General features: G+C 40.2%; 1 protein-coding gene across 2 annotated transcripts in view; it reads left to right on the top strand.

Annotated features, from left to right (window-relative positions):
• Positions 1 to 23,633, top strand: part of GABRB3 (gamma-aminobutyric acid type A receptor subunit beta3) — a 204,095-nt gene that overhangs the window by 168,662 nt on the left and 11,800 nt on the right. For both annotated transcript variants that reach the window (XM_012760006.2, XM_012760005.2), the window contains exons 5-7: positions 6,641 to 6,723; positions 9,669 to 9,806; positions 20,356 to 20,508. In XM_012760006.2, coding sequence (XP_012615460.1) covers positions 6,641 to 6,723; positions 9,669 to 9,806; positions 20,356 to 20,508 — 374 coding nt within the window. The remainder of the gene's footprint in view (positions 1 to 6,640; positions 6,724 to 9,668; positions 9,807 to 20,355; positions 20,509 to 23,633) is intronic.

Genomic DNA, 23,633 nt, shown 5'->3' with positions numbered 1-23,633 from the left:
TGGAAATAGACATTGGTGATGGCTGCATATCAGTGTGAATGTACTTAATGCCACTGAGTTATGCGCCTAAAAATAATTAGAATGACACATTTTATAATACATATATTTCATTCCAATTAAAAATATTTATTTTATGTTTAATTTTAATTTATTGATTTGGATGCTGTTTATTTCTGCTCTGTCTAATAAAGATTAGTTACATACCTATAACTATCATCTTCTGTTTTTGAAGCTTTGTTTTCTACCTCTGCCTTTGGGAAGGTTTTAAAAGTCTGCCCTCTCCTTTCTACCCAAGGTATGGTCATGAAGCCAGCAGCAGCAACTTCACCTGGTAACAGTTATCTGGAAAATACAGAACATAGACCCACCCACACATTCTGACTCAGAATCTGAATTTTAACAAGATCCCTCAGTGACTTGTGTGCCTGGCAAAACTGAAGAAGCCTGCCATGTCATTAAGTGATTTTCAGCCACATCAATTCTACTTTCTTTGCCTTTAATTCAGCACTGCAGCTGAGATTCCTTGCATTCCTCTCTCAGTATTACAACTTCTTCTGTCTTTGCCTTCATTTCAGATGCTCTTCATTTTGTCTCTCTCTTCTTGTTTTAAAGATGCTGTCTCCACTCATACCTTTGGTACCCAGACATATATCTTTTTTTCAACTTCCGTTTTCTAGGCTTCCATAGTTTTTTAAAGAAGACCTTTTGTTTTATTCAGAATGGTTATTCTTAGATGAGACAGATCCATCGAAACAAACTGATTTTCTAGTGACAATATGGATATGATGATCTTGACCCCTTCAGCCTCATTCTCATATTAAAAGATTCAGCCTTTAGGGTATAAATCTGAGGTTCAGGTTAAGGTGCTTTGTTTGTCACACTGAATTTCCATTTGCTTAGGGTGGGTCTTTCTGTTTGACTGCTGGATTGACTGACGAGGCCACGAAGTCAGACACGCTGTGTGATGTGGTACACGTGGCTAGCAGCTAGGATTGAAGAAATGCAGTTTTAGACTGTGAAGCCCCCAAGTGTCATAATTAGATCCATATAGCTGAGGTGACTCAAAGTACTTTCCTAATTCTTTCAAAACATTTCCTCCCTTCCTCTTCAGAGGGCTGAACCTGAGGTGTTTTCCTTAAGAACTTCTCAATCCATCTACCTGGACAGTTCCTTTCCTGGAAGATACTCTAGGATCTAGCATATGCTTTTCTCTTAGTTTTAATTTTCAGCACTACTGCCAGTTTTGGCCTTTGTGTAGCTTTATTGCTATATAAAATATATTGCTGTATTTGAAAATCATGAGGAAGCACATCAGGCCTGTCTCACTTGACTGATATGACTACTAATTTCACAAAGATTGGTATTCCTAACTGATAGCAGATTTATGCTTCCATATAGAAACAGATGTTCCTGCTTTAGAAAAATCTACTAAGGGTTTTACTATTTTATGACACTCCTCAGAAGTATCAGGTTGTGATTCCTATTTGTTTATAAGATCGTTTATACTTTTCTTTATGTACAGCTACTTGTGTTGACTATTGTATTAGTTATCTATTGCCTCAAGAGTGCTGCATAACGAACAGCTAGAAAGCCTTAGTGCATGCAATAATAAGTGCTAATTGCTTGTGTATCTGGGTGGTTGATGAGCATCTCTGCTGATCCTGGTTGGGCCATTCACTGTCTGACCCATAGACCAAGGAGGTCTGTGAAGGGATGATTGGGCACCTCAGTCCTGCTCCCTGTGTCCATTCTGCTGGAGGGGCCAGCAGACTCATCTGGGCATAGCTGTCTCACAGCAGAGGCAGAAGCACAAGAGGAGACCAGAAACGCAAAAGGCCTCTTGGGGCTAAAGTGTGGGACTGATACACTATAACTTCCACCCTTAGAGCAGATAAAGCAAGTCACAGAGTCAGTTCACATGCAAGAGATGGGCAAAGCTCCGCTTTGGTAAGAAATGCAAATGGCATGGCTAACAGAGTAGATCCTGAGAAGGAGGAAGGAATGGGGTTGCTACTACACTCAACTTACCATAGTGATTTTCTTAAGCACTTGCTTAAGAAAAACGCTCAGTCTGAATTATTAATATTTGACTTAGATTCTTCATCCCCTAGCATCTGGGTTCTTTTTCCTGGAAAAATGATAGCTGCCTGCCTCTGCCACGCAGTGCACCCAGCATCTGGGAACCAGGAAGGAAGATGAGTGTGAGTTGCCATAGAGAGGTTGCAGAGGCCCAAAGGATTATGTGGAAAGCAATGCCCTGGCCATGGAGCTATCTCGTGGCCAAAGACACAACTCTTGCTCAGATTTCTCGAACATTTGGGCATTCCAAGTACAAGCCAGAAGTCACACCGAAGATGCTGTCAACGTGCTTCCAGGTCCTGCTAGTTTAACAAGATTGAAATCAGAGAGGCAGGACTCCACTGAAGGCAGCATTTCACTGCAATCCTCACTGCAGCTGAAGCCATGAAGCTCCAGGGTGTTGACGTTGGATTCAATTCTGCAGGGTTCAATTGTGCAGCATAAACATTCACACAAACCACTGGACCATACGAACAGGGGTCTTATCCAAGTGTCTTCACAAGTGAGCCCCTGGAGGCTCTCAGAGGATCAGTAACCACACAAGGCCAGAGCCCCTACTAGGAATGCTTGCTAGGGAGCAGGTGTCCTTCTTAGGCCAAACCACCTCTTTCTCTTTCTACATTTGCTTGAGTTCCACTCTTCCTGCTTATGCCTGGTCCTCGTATCTTCAAAGTCATGTGCTAGGTGAGTATTTACAGGACTCCCATTGTGTATATAGAGGTGCTGTTCTAGGTACAGGAGAGAGGGCCATGGACAAGGAGGCAAAGTCCTGCCCTCGTGAGCTCACCTGGGTTGGGTGAGGGGCCAGCAGTTAACAGATTGGTGCTCTGTTTGTCGATGGTGCTAAATGTAATGAAAATATTAAAGTGAGGTAAGGTGAGGAGAGAGAACTAGAAACCAGGATATTTTATTTCTAGAGGCTTCTCTGAGAAAGCTGGCCAAGCACCTTGCCATCCAGTGATCATCCAGGGACGTGAGGATCTGCACTCACATTGGACATTTTAATCCATCGTCTCCAGCACTTACAGTGCATCAGAAAGCTGCACACAAGCAGGAAGAGAGACTGTGTGCGTTGCCTGATTCACTCTAAGTGTGCATCCCAGAAGGCCGGCAGCCAGCCTCTCCAGCAAGTCTGACAAGGAGTGCATTTGTACCTAGGCCATCAAGTGGACATTTCAGACAAAGGATTGTGGTAGTAAGCGTGTTCCTGGCCCACCAAAACAACATTTTCCACAGCAGCCCCTACCAGGTGGTCTGTAGAGAAATCTGTATTTGTGCGATTACGTGAAGAGTTTGCATCTGCCCTTATTACAATTTGTAAATTGGTGGGTAGTTAAAAATAGAAGCGCTGATGCCAGAGAATATTTCACAAGCTTAATACAGTTGAGACAAAATGAAAACCCTCCAGCACACTGAAATCCATGATCTTGACCTTTCGACCCAGGCTTCCTCACCCAGCTGTGCAGGGAAAGGACTCCAAGAAGAGATTGAAGACAGCGCCCAAAGATGTGCGTCACTAGGCACAACGTGATTTTGAAGTTACTGGGGATGGTGGTCTCCTGACAACTTTCAAATTTATTTCTTGCGTTTTCATACTTTTAACTCTTAAACATGTCTTCAGGTGTGTATTATTTATACACACTGTCCTACTAGTTCTGTCCTACTAGTCAATGACTTCTTCTTCCTTTTACTGTCTCTGTGCTGCCTGTAGTAGCACAAGCAGGCTCTTGTGTCTCACTCTGCATCCTGAGAGGGTTTTCTAAGAATTTCTTCCAAATGAAGAAGAGTAGCAAATAGAGGTTTCTACCTTATATCCCAAAGTAAATAGAAAAAAAGGGCTCCATTGTATACCCAGCATTACACCAGAATGAGAAGACCTGAAAAATTACTGTACTATGGAAAAAACGTAGTAGTTGCCTTGTTGGAAAGAAGGGCATCTCCCACCAGTTCTTCTAGCCTCACATTCCTTTCCCCTTCCAGTAATTCCCATGGAACACTCTACGTTTCACAGTAAGAACGACTGCTGCACTTGTCAACCCCAGGCAGTTTGGGTGTGTGTCTGCGTGTGTGTGTGTGTGTGTGTGTGTGTGTGTGTGTGTGTGTTAGGGGTCATTTGGGGAATAAAAAGAAAAGCAATAAGAATGGTAATCTCAATCACTGACTCTATTCAAGTGAATAGGTACCAAAATATGCTGGAAAATTAAAAAATTTGAACATTGCCAATGGAAGTCTTTTTCTTTTCTTCATAAAAATCCATAATTTTAGTAGAACTTTATTCTAGTTTTGCCTTAGAGGTATCTTGTGTTGATGTTGGGTTGTTAATCTGCCATAAAACATGCCACAATTTAAAAGTGTGAGGCCAGAACTTCAGTTGGCTAGAGTGTCAGATGCTGTAGAAAAATATACCAAAGAACCACATGTTGATTTTGGGGTATAGGATGTAACTCACTCCTTGATTCCAAGTATAATTGGAAGTATTATTATGATATTTGGAAGGAACGCACTTTCACCGTTGTGTGCTTCTTATAGTGTATGTCTGCATGGCACGTGTATGCTATTTCCATAGAAAAATTTAGCATTGACCTATTTGCTAAATGTGTTGACATCTTCCCTCATTGTTTCTCTCAGCCATTGAAAAGTAGAACTTTCCTCAACCTGCTTGCCTAACCAGAGGCCAGTAGGACATACTTTATTTCCTTAGTACCTGCATTGAGGGTAGATGAGACAAACCCATCAGAAGTGGCACATGCCTGGTGTTTTATAGGGTTTGGGTTAGGATCTGTTAATAGGAGCAGGGTTTGCTCACATTACCTGAAGTAGTACTTAGTTTTTTTTGTGAATATTCACAATGAAGGCCAATCAAAGAAAGCTGAATACTCAACTCGAAGAAAGAGGACACCTGAAAACTAGAAGATCATTGGGGGTTCAAGGTGGCCCTACAGATCTTGCAAGAAAGCATTCTTACAGTCGTCCCTCATCGACTAGGCATTGGCAGGACTGCCAGTTGCGCGACTCCTGCATAAGCTTTGGGAAGCTGCCCCCTGCAGAAGTGGAGCACACACCCAGCAAGACCACACACCATGGCCTGGCACAGCTTCTGAGTCTCCCCAGCTATCTGCTCTCCACATCTTCTCTGCCTCTGTTACGTTTTCTCATACTTTGCTCTCCATTTTGAAAATGGCATCACAACCTCTAAGTCATGGCCTTGCAGATTCACTTCCACTCTTCACAGTTTAATTCATTTTCATGAAAGGGAATCCCCTTAGCTCCACTCTTTTAGCTCAGACCACACCATGGATCTGTGGCCAGTTAGTGGCCAGCTGTCCTTGAATCAGGGGCCCAGGCCACTCTAGTCAGCTTTGATGGCAGTCTGGAAAGGGTGGGGTTCTAGAGAAATGTAGTACAGCATAGTGGCAGAATAGCTGCATTTTCAACAATGGCTTAGCTTTCCCTAAAAGGTGGCTGTGGATAGAGTAGGGAAATGGATTTCACACTTCTAGAAGTGTTGTTTCTCAATGTATGGTTGTTTTTAACCATTGCATGGTGGAGGTTTCACTGTCTTTGGGTGGAAATTCTTTGCAAGGCTTTAGCCAGCACCAAGGGAAGTTAACCCACTGAATTTTGATTCATAATCAACATAGAAGCCAAATGTTCTCTTTGCAAAGATGGATGGTCACATGGTAAAAAATTCTAGAATATTAGAATCCAGCCTAACAGATAACCGTAATAGGATAAGAACAAGCAGATGTGTGGTTTAGGGTTCCAAAGTGCAACTGCAGCTCTCTCAGCATGTCATGTGTAAAGTCAGAGGCCTGGGTGTCAACCCAATCAGTCTGGTCCAACAGAGACAAGTACATAAATTCTCTCTGTAATGGAGAGATTAGAGAGCCAATAGACAAGGGAGATAAAACAAAAATTAAAGATAAGACTTCCTTAGAAACTCCTTTCTCTTCCAGCACATTTGAGAGCTAAAAAAAAAAAAAAAAAAAAAAAAAAAAAAAAAAAAAAAAAAAAAAAAGAAACTCCTTTCTCTGCCCTTTATTATCCAAAGTCAATAAGGCACAGTGAATAATTTTATAGGATTTAAAGTTTTTGTTAAAGCATGGTGACGATAGTTAATAACAATATATTACATACTCAAAACTTGCTAACAGGGTAGATTTTGTGTTCTCATCCCCAAAATTGATAAATATGTGATGTGATACATATGTTAATCACCTCAATTTAGCCATTCCACAGTGTATAATACATATTTCAAAACATCATGGTGTACATCACAAATATATACAATTTTTATTTGTCAGTCAAAAATTAAATTACTTTTTTTAAAAATGAAATAAAGTTTTGCATTGTTTTTCTTGATGAAGCTGGCTTATAGTATACTGGAAAAAGTTCCCTATTTATTCAAGTTTCTCAGTATGAGAAAGATGAAACCATGAAAGATGTTTAGCCAGGTGAACTTCAGGGAAGGGGACCCTAAATGGCGGGACGTTTATCCACAGCAGTGTCCCTGCTGAGTTTCTCACCTCCTCTTCACCATCTTCCCTCCTGTGTATTTCAGAATCACCACGACCGCAGCGTGCATGATGGACCTGCGGAGATACCCCCTGGATGAGCAGAACTGCACTCTGGAAATCGAAAGCTGTGTGTATCTGTATCTGCGTTGCTCTTTCCTTCACTTTGTGCCTTAGATCTTTTTGTCATCATTTGGCATCTTTTCCAAAGCATCTATAACTTTCTTGGTATAGTTTTTAACCAAATTAGAGATTTAATTCTTCACTCTGGACATTTCACACACACAGAGAGAGAGAGAGAGAGAGAGAGAGGCAGAGAGTGAGACAGAGACTCAGTCAGTAGAAAAGAGTTCTTTATTCTAATCTGATTAAGAGAGTCCCTTTGCTGTGCTGAAATATAAGAAGACAAATGCCCTTCATCTGAGTCCATTCAATGAGAAGAGAGCAAACACCGAGATGCAATTTTCTTACAATATGCTCCATCATGCATGAGTGGCCGTACTGCTGGGACCTGGGCAGTCGGAGTAAAGCTCATTTCCCATCAGGAACTCGGCAGTACAAGCGGACTATTGCTGCATCTTGGCAATTTTCTTCAATTTGAGTGGTATTCAGATGCATTTATTGATAATTCAGCATTGAGCACTTGGGTATCAGGGACAAGAGCTGCATCTATAACATCTAACGAACAATGTCCCTCCTGCTACCTGAACGACTCCTCCTGGCTTGTTGGGATGTTATTGTTGCTCTTATTTATCTTGGTCTATTACAGACTGGCCTGTAATTAGTCTCAGCTGGACTTAGGCTTGTCAATATTTGCACTAAATTTTTGATGGATAAATGACTTCGACTTTGCAATATCACTTGGTTCCATGTGGTGAGAAGTGAATGTCTTTGCTAATGAAAATGCTGAGAAATGGCACTGGCGATAGGCCAATGTCTGGATCCTGGAGGGAGTGGCCTCACCAGTGTCTGGATCCTGGAGAGAGTGGGCCCACTTCCAGCCCACATCACTGCCATGTTTTCTGAGAGCTGTGCTTTCAGAGGAGGTGGGGGACATAAAGTCATGTCAAGTGATGTGTAGTTAAATTGTCTGGGGACATTTGCCAGAGAGGACAAAAGGCTCAGGGGTAAGGTGATGACGTCCCAACAGCTGAAGGGCTGTCCTAGGAGCTGAAATGGACTCTGTGCCTCCAGAGGGCACGGCTCCAGTGGGCCAATGAGAGTTTCAGAAGGCAAATTTGTAATCTAAGTAAGGGAGCAGCTCCTATTTCAACTGTCTGGTCACGTAGTGAGTGACTTTCAAGATTATGGATCCTGTGGCTGCCATGCCTATGCTGTGTGGACGTGGATCCAGAAGATCTGCTGTCAGAGGGATTCCCCGCAGTGTGCGTGGCCCCGCCCTGTGCAGAAAATCCATGGGTTAGCTTTTGAGTGGAAGGGGGAGTCTCCCAGTCTGCTGGTGGGCTGGCTGCACACAGCTCTGTACTGGGACAAAAGAAAGAGGTGTCTTTATTTCCATGCTTGAGGGCAAAACTCACTGACCCGAGACTTCATCCAACAAATACTGGACATCAACTGTATGCAGTACCGTTGCAAGCACAAGAACATATAGAGATGGCAGACAACATGCCTGCCTTCATGGAGCTTATATTCCAGAAAAGACAGGAAACAATCAGACAAAAAAAAAAAAAAAACACATAGTGATAAATGCTTTGAAGAACATAAAGTCTGAGAAAAGGGTTGTGAGTGATTGTGAAGTTGCTTGTGAGATGGAATGTCAGGGAGGGCTTCTGCGAGAAGGTTTGCTTTAAGTCAAGATGCGAACATGGGGAAGAATAAGCTACATGAAGAACTGGAGGTAGTTCTTGCAGAGAGCACAGGAGCTTGGGCACAGCATGCTGGTCTGAGCCGAAATAGGAGACTGGTGAGGCTGGGCTGGGGGCTGCTGTGGAGGCACACAGGGGCCAGGACTGTGAGTTCCTGAATTCTTGAGGTCCTTGCAAGGAGTTGGGCTTGTTTTGCTAATGGTGTTAGGAAACATTTGAGTGTTTTAAGCAGAGGAGTATGTCACCTGCCATGCAGTAAACTATGTATTTTATTAAAGAGAGGACTAGGGAGATGAGATTAGCCATGTGGGACAGTCATCCTCATGGCCTTGGTTCATTTGTTTATCTAACATCAAATATTGGGCTAATAACATTGTTGTGGTATTATATGCTCAAATAAAAGGTGTGTTATAATGAGATGATGTTTTTCTCCAGATGTGTTCTAATTGAACTTATGGATAAAGCTGACCTAATCTCTTAGGAGACTCCTGAGTATTACAAGTCACATCCAACTTTATCGCCCTATTTAGTCATTCTTTAGAAGCAATGATTCCTCACTGAGTGAAGCACTCACACGAGCACTGCACTAAGAGCTGGATTTGGAGCTATAATCCAGCTAGTGACCACTCATCCCTCTGAGGAAACCACTTTTGAAAATCTCTAAGGGTCAGGAATAACCCAACAAAAGATATTTCTAAGGTTGGCAAACCTCACAGCCAGGAAGAGCTGACGAAATGGTCCAAAAATGCCAAGAACACTACTTTGGCTCTGCGAGTCCCTCATATAGTCAGCCATTGACGAGCTAAATTCACTGTCAGCCTTTGAGCTTTTCAGTAGCTCTTGAGAGGAGTTTTCCTTTGCAGACTCTTCATAGTTGAGTTCTCATTTTCTTTTACAACTGTCTTATTCATTGCACTTAGGATATATTTTCAATTCATCCCTATGTGATTTCTGGGCCAGCTCTAAAGTTATACTTTACAAACAGAACTGTGGTTTGAGGGCCCAGTCTCCATAGCTTCACTTCTTTTCAGTACCAGCCTGGTACAAATCAAATAGCAGAGGAAACACAAGAATATTTGAAATTAGCTCTTTGATGACACTTCTTATAGACAAGCACATTAAGCAAATATACTTCAAATATGGCAAAACCATTACTTCCACTTTATTAATGACAATTTACTTAGCCATGCATTGATACAAAATGGTGATGTTTCATACCCGCCATCTCTCTCCTTCTCTCTCTTGACAGATGGCTACACCACGGATGACATTGAATTTTACTGGCGTGGCGGGGACAAGGCTGTCACTGGAGTGGAAAGGATTGAGCTCCCTCAGTTCTCCATTGTGGAGCATCGTCTGGTCTCAAGGAATGTCGTCTTCGCCACAGGTGAGTCCTATGTCCACACATAGTCCCTTCGGGGACCCTGGCCGTGCTGGCGTGACTGGCGTGACTCACAGCAGTGGGTCATCCAAGGAAGTACCATCATCATGTGTACCCCTTTTCTCCATATCTGTAGAGGACTGATAAACTTGGATGGATAGGAAGGACCACCTGAGAAAGAGATGCTCTCTGGGACTGGTTATTGAAAAGTCAAAAGACAGAGGGTGAATTTAACCAACCAATGTTTCATAACATAGGAAACGTACTGCTTGAGTACTGCCTCATCTTTGGGTACACAAGTGCCATGGATGGCCTTGGAGGCAGGAAGGAAGGGGAAAGAGGAAGATCAGAGGAGGTGGCACTGTTCTCTCAGAAGTAAGCCACCTTCTCCCCACTCTGGGCTAGCAGCCAGCCCTGGCAGTCCAGGTACTTAGGCCACCTGCACTTAGCCTTGCCTCATTAGACACTGTCATGTTCTCCTGATAATATCTAGTGAATGTTTCCCTGGCCTATGTTTCACTGTCATCTCTGTATCAAGTGTCCAAAGATTAAGGTGGCATCTTTTGTTCTTCAGTCTCTTCTTGCTGAGGTTTTACTAAATTTACAACTATGTGTATTTTACCACATGCAGTGCTGTCTCAGTAGCTTTGTACTTACTGAATGCTTTGCATTGTAATTGAGATAATAAATGAAAGTGCTTCATAAACTGTGAGGCATCACAAAGACTGCAAACTCCAGGTTGAAAATGCTAAATGAAGGCAGAGCTGTCCATATAACTTGAACAACAGGCAGTGAGTAGAAATTAGCTCCGGTCTTGTGACAACAACCAAGAAGCTGGGGGCTGGGTTGAACTCTCCTTACCCACAGCCACCTGCCTCCCATTCTTGTGGTCAGCATCAACTCATTCCTTAGCGTCATCTAGATGCCACTTCCTCTGGGGAGCCTTTTGACCTGCTCAGCCCACCGCACTGCCCCCAGACTGGGCGAGGTGGCTGCTGCGCATGTCTAGTGCTGCACTGACCACCTCCTAGCTCTGCTCACAGCTCATGGTGCCTGCTCCTTCAAGTGCGTATCTCCCCACCCTTGTCTGGAGTACTGCTGGACGTGGGTTGTGTGACAGTGTCTTCAGTGAACAATGAGTCAAGGTTGTTACCAACATGCCTCCTTCCTGCCCCTGCCTCTGAGAGCCATGCGCATGAAAAGTAAATACAAAAGCCTGAACATTTAAGATACCAGTCAGGCAATTTTCATGCAGTGCTTCTTTATCCTCTGTCGCAACATGTCCTGCAAATGTCCACGCAGCCTCCCGTAGAGAACACGCTGAGATGCTCACCTTGGGTGGGTAGTGAGGGCCAGCGGGGACATGAGCTTATCCCTAAGGAATAGTGTACACACCAAGAAAATTGCCCTGTGATGCATTGAATAAAATGATATTGAACTTCTAAAGCTGGGATTTAGACAGTTTGATGCTCCAAGTGGTATGAGCAAAAGGTCTGCTCAGAACACAGGAGTAGTATTCTCCCAGTGGAATAATCCTGCCCACGCCTGCCTTTGCCTAGAAAATTGCAGTGGTGGCCACTAGGGTGCTGCCATGAAGATTTCTTATTGCATTTTCATGCAGCCTCATCAGAAAGCCTGATGAGGTGTTTGCAGAGGGTGCACCTGCTTCCACGGGATACTGCAGCCACTTAGAATGGCCTTCCTGAATCCACTAGCTCAAAACCACTCGGAACCACTCTTACCCAGGGGCAATCTCTGTCTTCCTTTTAAGTGTGTTTATGGTAGAATATATCCTAAACCCATCTGGAGAAAATATACACTACACGTATTGGGCAGAATCCTTAAACTGTTCACAGACCCACGGGAACATCAGAGTGCAAAATCATGTCTTATTTTCAGCATGTTCTTCATTCCTGCATTTGCTGGTTAGAGTGCAAGGGCTCCCTAAAAAGACAGTTTTAAAACCTCCCAACCTTCAAAGAGCTTGCACTCAAAAATTATACTAATTCACCTATGCATGAAAGAATGGCATAAGCCAGATCATTTAAAAAATATTTCAGTATCAAATACTATACGAATTTATTTTCCTTTCTGTACTTTTTAGGAATAAGATCAGTAAATAGGATTGAAGAACTTTGTAGCCTGAGAGAGAATTCTCCAAAAAGGGATTAGAAAAGAACAAACATTTTGGAAGTTTATTGGGACCAGGCTACAATGTCACCAGGTGATAGGAATTTTTCTTCTCCGTTACCATCTTATGGGACCTCTGTCGTATATGTGTCCCATGGCTGACTGAAACATCATTATGCAGCATGTGACTGCAATCTCTCTCTCTTCCCTCTAGATGACTTTATGATTTTCTCCTTGTCTTTGGCTTTCATTGGCATTACTATGATGTACCAAGTTGTGCATCGTAATAATGATGTAGTTTTCTATGTGATTACTTTCTTGGAGTTTGTGGATCTTCTTGAGTCTTTGGTTTGAAGTCTCTCACTCCTTTTCTAGAATTCCAATTACACACACCTCAAATCTTCTTGTTATGTCTTCTCTATAGCTCAGATTTCATTCTGTATATTGCATTTTATTTTCTCCTCATGCTTCACTCTGGAAATTTTCTTTTGATAGGAAAGATCCTATCTTTCAGAGAGGACCCCTACTTCCTTCTGGTTGGCAATCAGAGGCATTAGCACTATAGGATAAGCCTCATCAACTTTCTAGGGTATGGGTGATTCCGAGATCAGATTCAGTCTTTGAGCACGTGTGAGACTTTCTGGTGTATTTTTTACATTTTGAGCAAAACTCTTTATATGAGCATAACCCACCCAAAGTGTAAGAGGTTTACTACAGCTTCTAAGAGGTTTACTACCCTTCTTGAGTCCCTGGCTCCAGTGTTAGCCCCCGTAGTTCCATAAGTCTGCCAGATGTTCTAGTTACCTTCTGCCTTTCTCTTCTAAAAAGTGCTGCTCCCTGAAACATGGGCTTCCCTCTCTGTTTCCTTTTTCTCTCAGATCTTAATACAGGTTTTAACTGGCTTGTTCTCTCTCCAGTGCCTTCAAAGAGATGTATTTCAATTTTTTTCCATTTTTATTCCCAGCCATTTCCAGTGTATGTGTTACCCATTCCACAATACCTAACATGGTATTACAGTATTTTCACCCCTCTTTATTTTTTCAGAAAAGTTTATAATTGTTTCAATATCTAATTCATATTTAGTTTGGGCTATTAATACGTGAGAGTAAGAAAGAAGAAACTTTAGGAAACATTTTTTATAATCATATCTCAGAAAACATAAATCATTTAATTCTGTATTTTTCTGATAACATTGTAGACAGGAAACATTTATGCAGAATAGTGTGCTATTGAGGAAAGTACTTTAAAGCTCAGAGTCAGGATATTTCCATCTTTGGTTGTAACAGTAACAAGTTATGAAAATGTGAATAAAGCAATTGAATTGTAGACAGGTAAAGGGATCAAGTTAAAAGAAATTCTGAATTAAACCTATTTCGACAAATACATTCAGCTAAAAATCAAGGGGCCCCTGAAATGGTGCTCTGAACACATAGGTCACCAGGTTGGGACTTCAGTTTTCATATTTATTTTGAATATGTGTCCTGCTGACCAGCAAACTTTGGGGTGTATAGTTTTTGCCAAATCTGAAATTTACCCCTAATTTCTTTGTTGTCTCTGAGCTGAAAGATTGAGAATTTTTCAAGATTCATGGTGAACAGATTATTTAATATATGTCTTTAATTACATAGTATTTTATTTCTCTTCTTTTGTTCTGTGGTACATTTGGACAGTGATATATTCTTACTTTATTTCAAAATACTTTGGCCAAGATTAGAAGAAAGAAAAAGAGAAGGATCCAAAATGAATGATGATGAAACATTTCAGTTAAGATATGTGAATTTTCTACTCTTCAAAAATCAGTTTTCAAAATCAATGTTTTGCGTCTTCGTTAATGATCCTGACAAATTATGAATTTTTGAAAAGTCTACCTGCCCCTTTCTTAATACATGCTCTAAAAGTTTCTTTTTAAGCCTATTTGTGAACTCCAAGCTTTAGTTTTTACTAAACTAAAATCTCTTCATCAAATTATTGCCCATTAGGTCTAGAAATCCCATCTATTAACAGTATAAAGAAGATACATGAAATATTAAAAGAAGGAATGACCATCTGTCTTTTATATATTATTTAAATTAACCTCAAATTCCCATTCTTTTGGGTACCCATTGACTCTTGTTGGAAGGGCCCTTAGTGATACTTCACCTGTGCTTCCTGGCCACTCCCAGTGCCAAAGAAGAGCTTAACTGTCTTATCTTGTTGCTGTGACATCCTGTTGTTGTTTTTTTTTTTTTAAGTACTTCTGACATATGAAACACACCTCACTACAGAAGCCAGATTTCTTCCAAAACTCATTGTCATACATCTCCTTTGAAAAAAAGAATTCTTGTCTATCTTTGTCTTTTGGAATCGCCTTCAAGATATCCAGCAAATTTTTAAAATATGCTCAATGGTAAAAAGTCTTTGATTACAGAATCATGAGAAGAGAAGGCACCAAACAGGGAGAAAAAGGAAAGAAAAAAGAAACTTGCATATATTGAGTGTGCATTTTGGGTCAGACAGTATATTTTGATATGAATAAAGCCATTTAATTCCTAGTAAAATACACATAGTGGGTATTTTTTCCTTGTAACAGATTTATTGAGATATAATTCACATAGCATATAATTCACCCATTTAAAGCATACATTCAGTGGTGTTTAATATAATTGCAGAGTTATGCAATAATGATCAAAATCAATTTTAGAATACTTTTATCACCTCCAAAAGCAACCCTGTACCCATTAGCAATCTTTTCCCCCAGCCTGTGTTTCCCAGCCTTAGGCAACTATATCGTCTACTTCTGTTTCTATGAATTTTCCTATTCTGTACCTTTCATCATTTCATATAATGGAATCATATAAAGTCCTTTGTGCCTGGGTCCTTTCACTTAGCATGACATTTTCAAGGTTCATCCATGTTGTGGCATGTATTAATACTTCATTCCTTTGTATTGCCAAATAATATTCCATTATATAAATATACCACATTTCGTTTATCCATTCATCAGATGACCAACAAATGTTGTTTTCACTTTTGGGCTATTAGGAATAAGGAAGGCTGCTATGACCATTCGAGTATAAGTTTTAGTGTGGCATATATTTGCATTTCTCTTAGGAAATGAATTCACGTACTTAGGAGTGGAATTGTTGGGTCATTATGATAACTCTATGTTTAACCTTTTGAGGAACTGTCAGACGGTTTTGTAAAGGGGTAGAATAATTTTACATTCCTACCAGAAGTATATGAAGGTTCTAATTTCTCTGCATCCTCACCAACACTTCTACTGTCTGTCTTTTTGATTGTAGCTATTCTAATGGATATGAAGTGGTATCTCATTGTGGTTTTGATTTGCATTTTTCTAATGACTAATGATGTTGGGCATCTTTTCATGGGCTTTTTGGCCATTTTTCTGTCTTTGGAAAAATATATGTTCAAACTCTATTCCCATTTTTAAATTTGGTTATTTGTCTTTTTTGTAAGCATTCTTTATATATTCTATATACAAGTTCCTTATCAGATATGTGATTTGCAAATATTTTTGTCCCATTCTGTGGGTTTTCTTTTCACTTTCTTGATAGTATCCTTTGATTTATTTAATTTATCTATATTTTTTTTCTTTTGTGACTTATGATATTCTTGCCCTAATTTTACACACAAGGAAACAGAGGGTTTGGGAGAATAGTCAGCTTCTCAAAAAAGAATATCCCAAATAAGCTGTGAGGCTGGATTACTCAAATGTCCCCATTCTTTGCAGACATGTCCTGTGGTTCAATACTCTGGTTTTACTGGAGGATTGGAAAAGACTGACTGCTTGGTTGGGACAATCTTTGGAAAAGATGGTTTTTTGTTTGTTTGCTTGTTTGCTTGCTTGTTTTTAGCTCCAATGCTGTATTTTCTATCTTTTTTATTTCATATATTTCCTTTCCTTCATAGATTTTTTTTTCAACATATAATAAGGCAACTAGTAATGGGAGTGAGAATTAGTAACATTCTTTCAGGCCATATAATAAAGTGAAAGGTAGATTGGCAGTGAATACGAGAGAATGGTAAAGGATGCAAGAACAGCACGAAGTGAGCACTCACAAAGCTTCGTAGGCCATGGTGGGAGAGCCCCGCAGTGGCTGCCTGGATGGGGAAGAGAGACACATGCATAGGTGAGCTCTGCTGCAGTTCCTAAAATACCAGCTTATTACTTTATTACTTTACAGATACATTTGAACATCTCTTATCACTCTACAAAGCTGGCATGATCCTCTGGGTCCACGTTTTAATGAGTTCTTCAAAAACATTAATACTTAGTGTTATAAATTTAGACCAGATTAGAGATCTAGAGCTTGGTTTTTGGCATTACTTTCAATGCATTTGTAGAGAAAGTGTTGGGATCAGCAACTACACCAGCTAGTTTTGTCAAGGAAGACCTGAATTGGAATGGTGCACTTGTGTTCAGGGACCGTGCCTCAGTTTGTTGGTGCAGCATTTCTTGGGGACCTGATCACGTCTGCATTGACACACAGGCATTAGGACTTCAGTGCCTTTCTGCAGTAATTTTATACTTCCATTGCTGGTTTTAAGGGGATGTCTTGGTGCAGCTGACTCACTATTTCTCAGCTTTGAGTTGTTAGCCACTAGCTATGATCACTTGGGAGTTTTCTCCATACATGGCATTCCATCCTGCCCATGTAAGGACTTTGTCTAAGAGAGATACAAAAAAAAAACTGTTATGTGCTTGTTAAGATGCACATCAGATGACAAAAGCCTTTGCCTAGCAAAATAGATCTACTGTCTCTGGTAATTCTTGTGCTTACTAACATTCTGAGATCTTTGTCTCTTGGTATCTTAAAAGGCTTTTCTTCATTTGGCTTTGCTGGGTCCTTGACCGAGAAAGTTCCCCTTCTTCCTTGCCTGAAAGAATCCTATTCAACTAGGAGTGTCTCAGTTCAGATACAATGAAACCTTTCCTAGAGCACCAGATCACATGTCTTGGAATATTCTTTATCTTCAGTATAACGCACACCTCAGTTTTCCCCAGGCCAGTTGTAAGTCTCTCTCTGACTTGAATTAGGAGCTAGTTGAGAACTTAGACTGGCTTTTATTCTTTTTTGTTGTTTGCCCCACTCACCATTCCCACCTCCAAGACTGATATGGGGCATATTCTGAATGCCTAAAAATTTTGGTGATTTGAGGAGCCATTTCACTTTTAACAAATAGAATGTATTTGCTCAACAAATATATAAGCAAATGGTATATTCTCTTAATTCCAAATTCTGTCAATGAGTATCTTGGCAAATTTCCAGAGATTAACATACTTGTGAAATCAGATTAGCATTCTCTTCCTCAAGGTCTCTAATGATCTTCCAAGTATTTGAGTATGCAGTCATCTCATTGCCCACCCCCTCATATTGCTGGGGTAGGTATTCCAGAGAAAGGGTCATCATACTTCATTGCATGGGTGGCAATATTGGCTTCTATTAGAAATAGTTTCCCTGAAGGTATACTTCAGAAAATATTAAGAAAGTTGACTTGAGAAATGGACAGTTGGGGAGTGTGATAAATTGCATTATCATTCGAAAATATTTGCTACTCTTTTCTGGGAGAGGATTAAACATTCCCATTCGGATGACATAAGGGATAAGACTTGCTCTGGCCAATGAAATGTTGCAGGAGGTATGTGTAGCATTTCTACTACAATGTCCAACAGTATTGCAGATAGAGAAAGTTAAGTAGAAAATTAAGTAGCCAACAAAGAAATGAAAATCTTTGTTATAAATTACTACTGAGATTCAGGGTCTATTTGTTACTGCAGCATAAGCCATCCTGTGCTGACCAATATAGAGACTATTCCAAATATAGTGGATATAGTGAAATTCATCTGAAGCAAAGAGAAGCAAATGATAAGTGATGAGAAAGGCCTGAGATTGTCATGAAATCGCAAACTAAGAGTAAATATTGACTTGGCGCAGTGGCTCATGCCTGTAATCCTAGCACTGTGGGTGGCTGAGGCTGGCGGATCACTCAAGGTCAGGAGTTCGGAACCAGCCTGAGCAAGAGCGAGACCCAGTCTCTACCATAAATAGAAAGAAATTAATTGGCCAACTAAATATATATATATAGAAAAATTAGCCAGGCATGGTGGCACATGCCTGTAGTCCCAGCTACTCGGGAGGCTGAGGCAGAAGGATTGCTTGAACCCACGAATTTGAGGTTGCTGTGAGCTAGGCTGATGCCATGGCGAGGCACTCTAGCTGGGCGACAAAGTGAGACTCTGTCTCAAAAAAAAAAGAGCCAATTTTGAAGTTAACTCAATAAAGATATTGAAAATTGCCATGGGATTTTAAGCTAAGATTCAATAAAGACATTGAACATTTCGTGTGTGAACCTCAGCTAAAGAGTCACAGAAGCAAAGTAAATATTCCTATTCTCATTCATTCAGCATACAGATGTATGTATTCACAGCCTGTGATGGTTTTAACATTTACCTAGGCATTGCGGTATCTTAAAAATACTGTACTTCACAAACTCTGCCTTGGGGAGTGCACAACTTGCTAAAGAAGATCTTACCTTGGTAAATATTAATAATTACATTTTTAATGAAAAATAAAATAATCTAAGAAGGTAATCATTTACATTTAGAGGGAGGAAGAAGAAAGGATTCGTGATAAATGGGGATTTGACCAAGACCTTGAAGTATAGATAAGGAATGACATGTCTTAAGAACAATGAGTGTGAACCAGCAGTGGCAGGGAAGATGGGCAATTATTTTGTAGCAGAGCAAGTGTCTTTGACTAGAAAATGGTATGCCTAATGCAGAGATATGGTGGAAAATAAAACTGAATTTAAGTTGGGAAAACATGGAGACACTAAACTTTCTGGATGAGTGTTTTGATGTTTGTGGGAAACAAGCCACAGAAGATTTTGAGTATGGCAAGACAGCATGTGTCACTGCTGTGCTTCCAGAATGTGAGGACGGTGCGGAGAGCCTGGTGCTGGGAGAGGGCAAGGCCCGTGAGGAGGGTCTGCCCAGCTGGGTGGCACAGTAGGTCAATGGCCCAGATTTACATGGACTGGAACCTAAAACCACAGGGCTGTATCCAATGTTATGTGAAGGGAAGCTTTATTCTATTGATGATACCGGAAAAGTCAGTTCGCTGTTCATAGAATGAAAGTCCGTGTACACTTTTACCACATGTCAAACACTGAAATAATTGCCAACCCTGAAATTAGGCTTGTGGTTGGATCTTTGTCAGGAATTAGCAAAAGTTTTTTATAAAAGATATTATATAATGTCATCATGTTTGCAAGGTGATATAGGCACTTTTATAAACTGCTGATAGTGGCAGGGTACACTGGTGCGATTCTTTGCAAAGTAATTTGACAGTACTTATCAAAAGCCTTAAACGTTGGCCAAGCAGTTCCTTTTTTGGCATATTCATCCTAAGAAAATAAGTCTAAATACAGCAAAAGATCTCTGCCCAAAGATAATCTTAAGAGAACTATTTATCATTTTATGAAAATGGAAAGCACCTAAATCTCTAGCATTCAGGAATTTGTATTTATAAATTATAGAGTCCAGGTGTATATATTTGATGAAGAATTAGGAAGAATTAAAAATTGCATTTACAAATAATTTGCAACAACTATGAGAATTTTTATACTATGATGATATAAAATATGAATTTGATCAGAGCTGTGTAAAAGAAACCACACACACATACATACACACAGACTGGAGGAAATTTCCCAGATTGTCGGCCTTAAGTGCTAGATCTGTTAGGTGATTTCTTTTCTTTTTTATGTAATCCTGGCTGAAAATGTGGTTGATGCTGAAGTAGGAGGCCTGGAGATAAAATCGTTCATCTTCTATATAGTGGTAATAGTCATAGGAGTGAATCAGACTGCTAAAGAAAAGAATATAGGGACAAACACAGAAAGGGACGTGAGACAAGGTCTGGAAGATGCATATATTTGGGGGCAGGAGAATAGGAGCCCCTGAGGTATTCCCGTTGGTCTGGGGACAGTACCTCCAGCGCCTGTGCTCAGGGTCGTGCTGGATGGGCTGGGAGGATGACTGGTAAAACGTTTTTATCCAGTAAAGCCTTGAGCCAAATCTCCCCTGTTTACAATGAAGAAGGGAAAGTCATTAATTTTAAACAAGGTATTTGGCACTATTCTGTATTCTAAGCTAAAAACTTCCTCAAAGTTTTCCCAGGGACAGTTCTCAGCTGAGCTTTTAGCCTTAGAAGAGTATCCTTATTATCTTATAAATAGACTGAAAAACACTCCCCCTAGCTCTTCTTTAAATACCATTAGCTGACAGAAGCAAACTGCATGGTTGTGGGCCGCCCCTCTGTTCGCGGACTTTTTAGATGTGTGCTTTTGACAATGGACATCAAAGCCAACTCTGTGTCTGCAGTGTCTTTCTCCAGTGTAACATCCTTGTCTGTCGCCACAGGTGCCTATCCTCGGCTCTCACTGAGCTTTCGGTTAAAGAGAAACATTGGATACTTCATTCTTCAGACCTACATGCCCTCTATACTCATAACGATTCTTTCGTGGGTGTCCTTCTGGATCAATTATGATGCATCTGCTGCTAGAGTTGCACTCGGTATGTGCTATTTTTAAGTGATATTTAAAATGTAAAATAACCGTATTATTACAGTATTAAGAGAGTTCAAAGGCTGTAGTTCAACTACAATTTTTTGACATCATGACACCGGCATTGCCCACATAGTCACTTTTTGTCTTGAAACACTAATTTCACGCACGATTCTCTTGATGTGTTAATTTAATTATAAGGCTCAAATGTGAATTTTCATGCCCATGAAAGGGAAAATATGCTCGCAGAATATTTGCATACTAAAACTATTTTTGACACTAATTTTAAAGCAAGGATTAACATCTCCTGTTCAAAATTATTCCGTGGCCCAGAAAGAAGACTTGATTAATTGTGCATTCTTCTTTTTAAGTCCAAAAAATAGTCAAATATTACAGCATATAATTGGAATTACACAATTTAATGGGCATTAAAATATGCAATTAGATTCTGAATGATCCTCAAAAACTCTAGTGATCTTTTCTCACTGTTGGTTATTTACAACTGGATTATTAGCTGATGTGCAATATATATTATAGGTTCCAATATTATTTTTATATTTTTATTATTAAGGGAAGGCTTATATTTTCAGAAATACTATTCTCTACTCAGCTAATTATTATGAAATGACATAATACTACTACATGGACAAAATAATCATTTAAATACATTTAAGTAAATACAGAACAATCTGCAGTCCATCCCTTCTTTGGGCAAGGTTGAATTTAATCCTGAAAGTGAAATTATAAATAGTACTTATAAAAATGGATGGGAATGAATTAGCCACACATTTACTGGTAAAGCAGCTTATAGAAAAACAAGAATTCAAGGTCTCAGCGTCTCTTCCTTTTTCTGTTTACCAGCTTTTCACAGGACTTTAAGTTGATTAACATTTTTTTCTAATAGAATGTAGGTTCACACATGTATGTGGATGACAGATTTGTGGCTTACACAATTATATTCAAGATTAGATTTTCTTCCAGGAAATACCACATAACTATGACTTGAGAAAATTAGATAGCTAGTCCTCAAGGTGTTAGCTGAATAAAAAAGCACTCAAGTAGAGTAAAGTATCAAAAAAAAACTGAAAGTGCTATATTAGTTATGTTTTTCTAATAAGTATGGTAAGAAAAATTCTCTAAAAAAAAAACTCCAGGATTTCTCTACAGCCCACAGAAGTTACCCTGTAATATCAATCTTTTTGTAGGTGTTATATTTTTTTTAATAATCACTAGATTACTCTTTGTTAAACTATTTTCTCTTCTCACTTGGAAAATTCAGAGATACAATGAATTTGCAGGGTCAGATAAAAATTTTGCAAAGCTGTTAGTTTATGCAATTTCAGATGATCTTTTTTTAAGAAAAGCAATATGAAATATATTAATACAAATACAGAATTGCTGGGACCACTCTCTGAGGCTGAGAGAGGCCTATGCAAATGGAGATCTGAAGCTAAAACTTCAGGAGCCTCACAGTGAATCTGCTGCGAGGAATTTGCTATTATTGTGATAATTAGAGAAATACAAGTACCAAAGAACCATGGTTATGTGCCATCACAATGGGTGAGGTGTACCGAAAATGTAAATAACTAAATTGCCTAGCTAATACAAATTCTATCCCTCCTTAATTGTCAAATATTGTCTTCTACAATATTGAACAGATACTTTCCCTGAAGTGGGTTATATTCAACCCCACCTCATTAAGGTATATGAAAGTAGATTCCACATTTTCTTAATGACACCACATCATTATTATAAACCTAAATCGTGCCCTGTGCCTTTGCTGGGATGAAGGAACAGTCTGGCCAGGGTTGCTAAGACTTCACTACCGGAGGACTGTCAGGTTCTGACTGATGCTCGAGCTCTGGGAGGCAGGTGTGAGAGGCTGAAATGAGTGGGTTTTCGCTAGAGTCAGGGTACCCCTGAGGCCAAGGGGTCTAGAAGGCAGCTATGATCATAGGACCATAGGGTTTGACTGGCCAGGAGTCCAGTAGGTCCAGCTTCCAGAATGTGACACTTTCACGCTCATTCCCTCTGTCCCTCCTGCCAATATAAGACATGCCTCTGTGTTTCTGGATCCACAGGTGTTGGTAATCTTCAGTTGGTTAATCCCAATTGGTTAAGGAAAAGTATGTCACAGACTCATGATGAATCATCATCAATACAACAACAACAATGATCATGAAGGCTGAAACTTATCAATTCTTAAGTGCTACATTCTCTGCTAAGGCCACCAGTGTAGTTATTTATTCTACAAAGATCCATAGCCAAGTAGGCAGTGTCATTGCTCCCATTTTAGAGAGCAGGAAAACCAGGTACAGAGATGCCTAGTAACTGGTATGAAAACGTCACATGATTATTAAGTGTCAAAAGAAAGATTTCAATCCAGTTAGTCTAACTTCTGGGCCCTCTGCCTTAATCACTATGAATAATTCCTAAAGTGTCAATAGACACTACACGGAAGAGTCATTTGGTCTGCTACCTTGTAAAAATCATGGATTAAAAAAAAGAAAAAGAAAGCTTAGCAAGCACTATTATTATGATGATGATTGAAGGATCCCTCAGAATCTTTAAGATGCTGCTGTGCTTTTGACTTGGTAAGAGGATATGGCCACAGTTTGGGAGGCTTTCCTTGAAGAAATCCCTCCCCTGAGAATCTTGTCTTGTACCACACCTTTTGAAGTGCTCAGAGCACTGTTTGCATTCATCCTTAAGGGCTTCACTGTGATAAATTCACATCATTTCTAAATGGGGTCATGAAGGTGCAGCATCTGCACAGCATGTTGCTGGGCAGAGACTCCGTGGAGTCCCCTCCCTTGGACGCTGGGCCCTGTGGGACCTAGACTCAGCTGGGGGAAGACAGGGCCTGTTCTGCTGGCATGCTGCGTGGCCACCTTTATGTTTCTGCTGCCTGGAGTCTGACCCCCAGACACCTTGAGCTGTTAGTGTTAGCAGCCCCTAGACTGCAATGACCTTCCTCAGACCCTGATGGCCAGTCATCAGTGAGTACAGGTGAAGGATCCCTTATCCAAAATGTTTGGGATGGAAGTGTTTCTAATTTCAGATTATTTTTATTTTGGAATATTTGCTTTATACTTAACAGATTGCACATCCAAAATCTGAAATCCGATTGAGCAT

The sequence above is a fragment of the Microcebus murinus genome, chromosome 7, assembly GCF_040939455.1.
Source record: "Microcebus murinus isolate Inina chromosome 7, M.murinus_Inina_mat1.0, whole genome shotgun sequence".
NCBI classification, from domain to species: domain Eukaryota; kingdom Metazoa; phylum Chordata; class Mammalia; order Primates; family Cheirogaleidae; genus Microcebus; species Microcebus murinus.
This window is presented reverse-complemented; position numbering and strand designations above follow the sequence as displayed.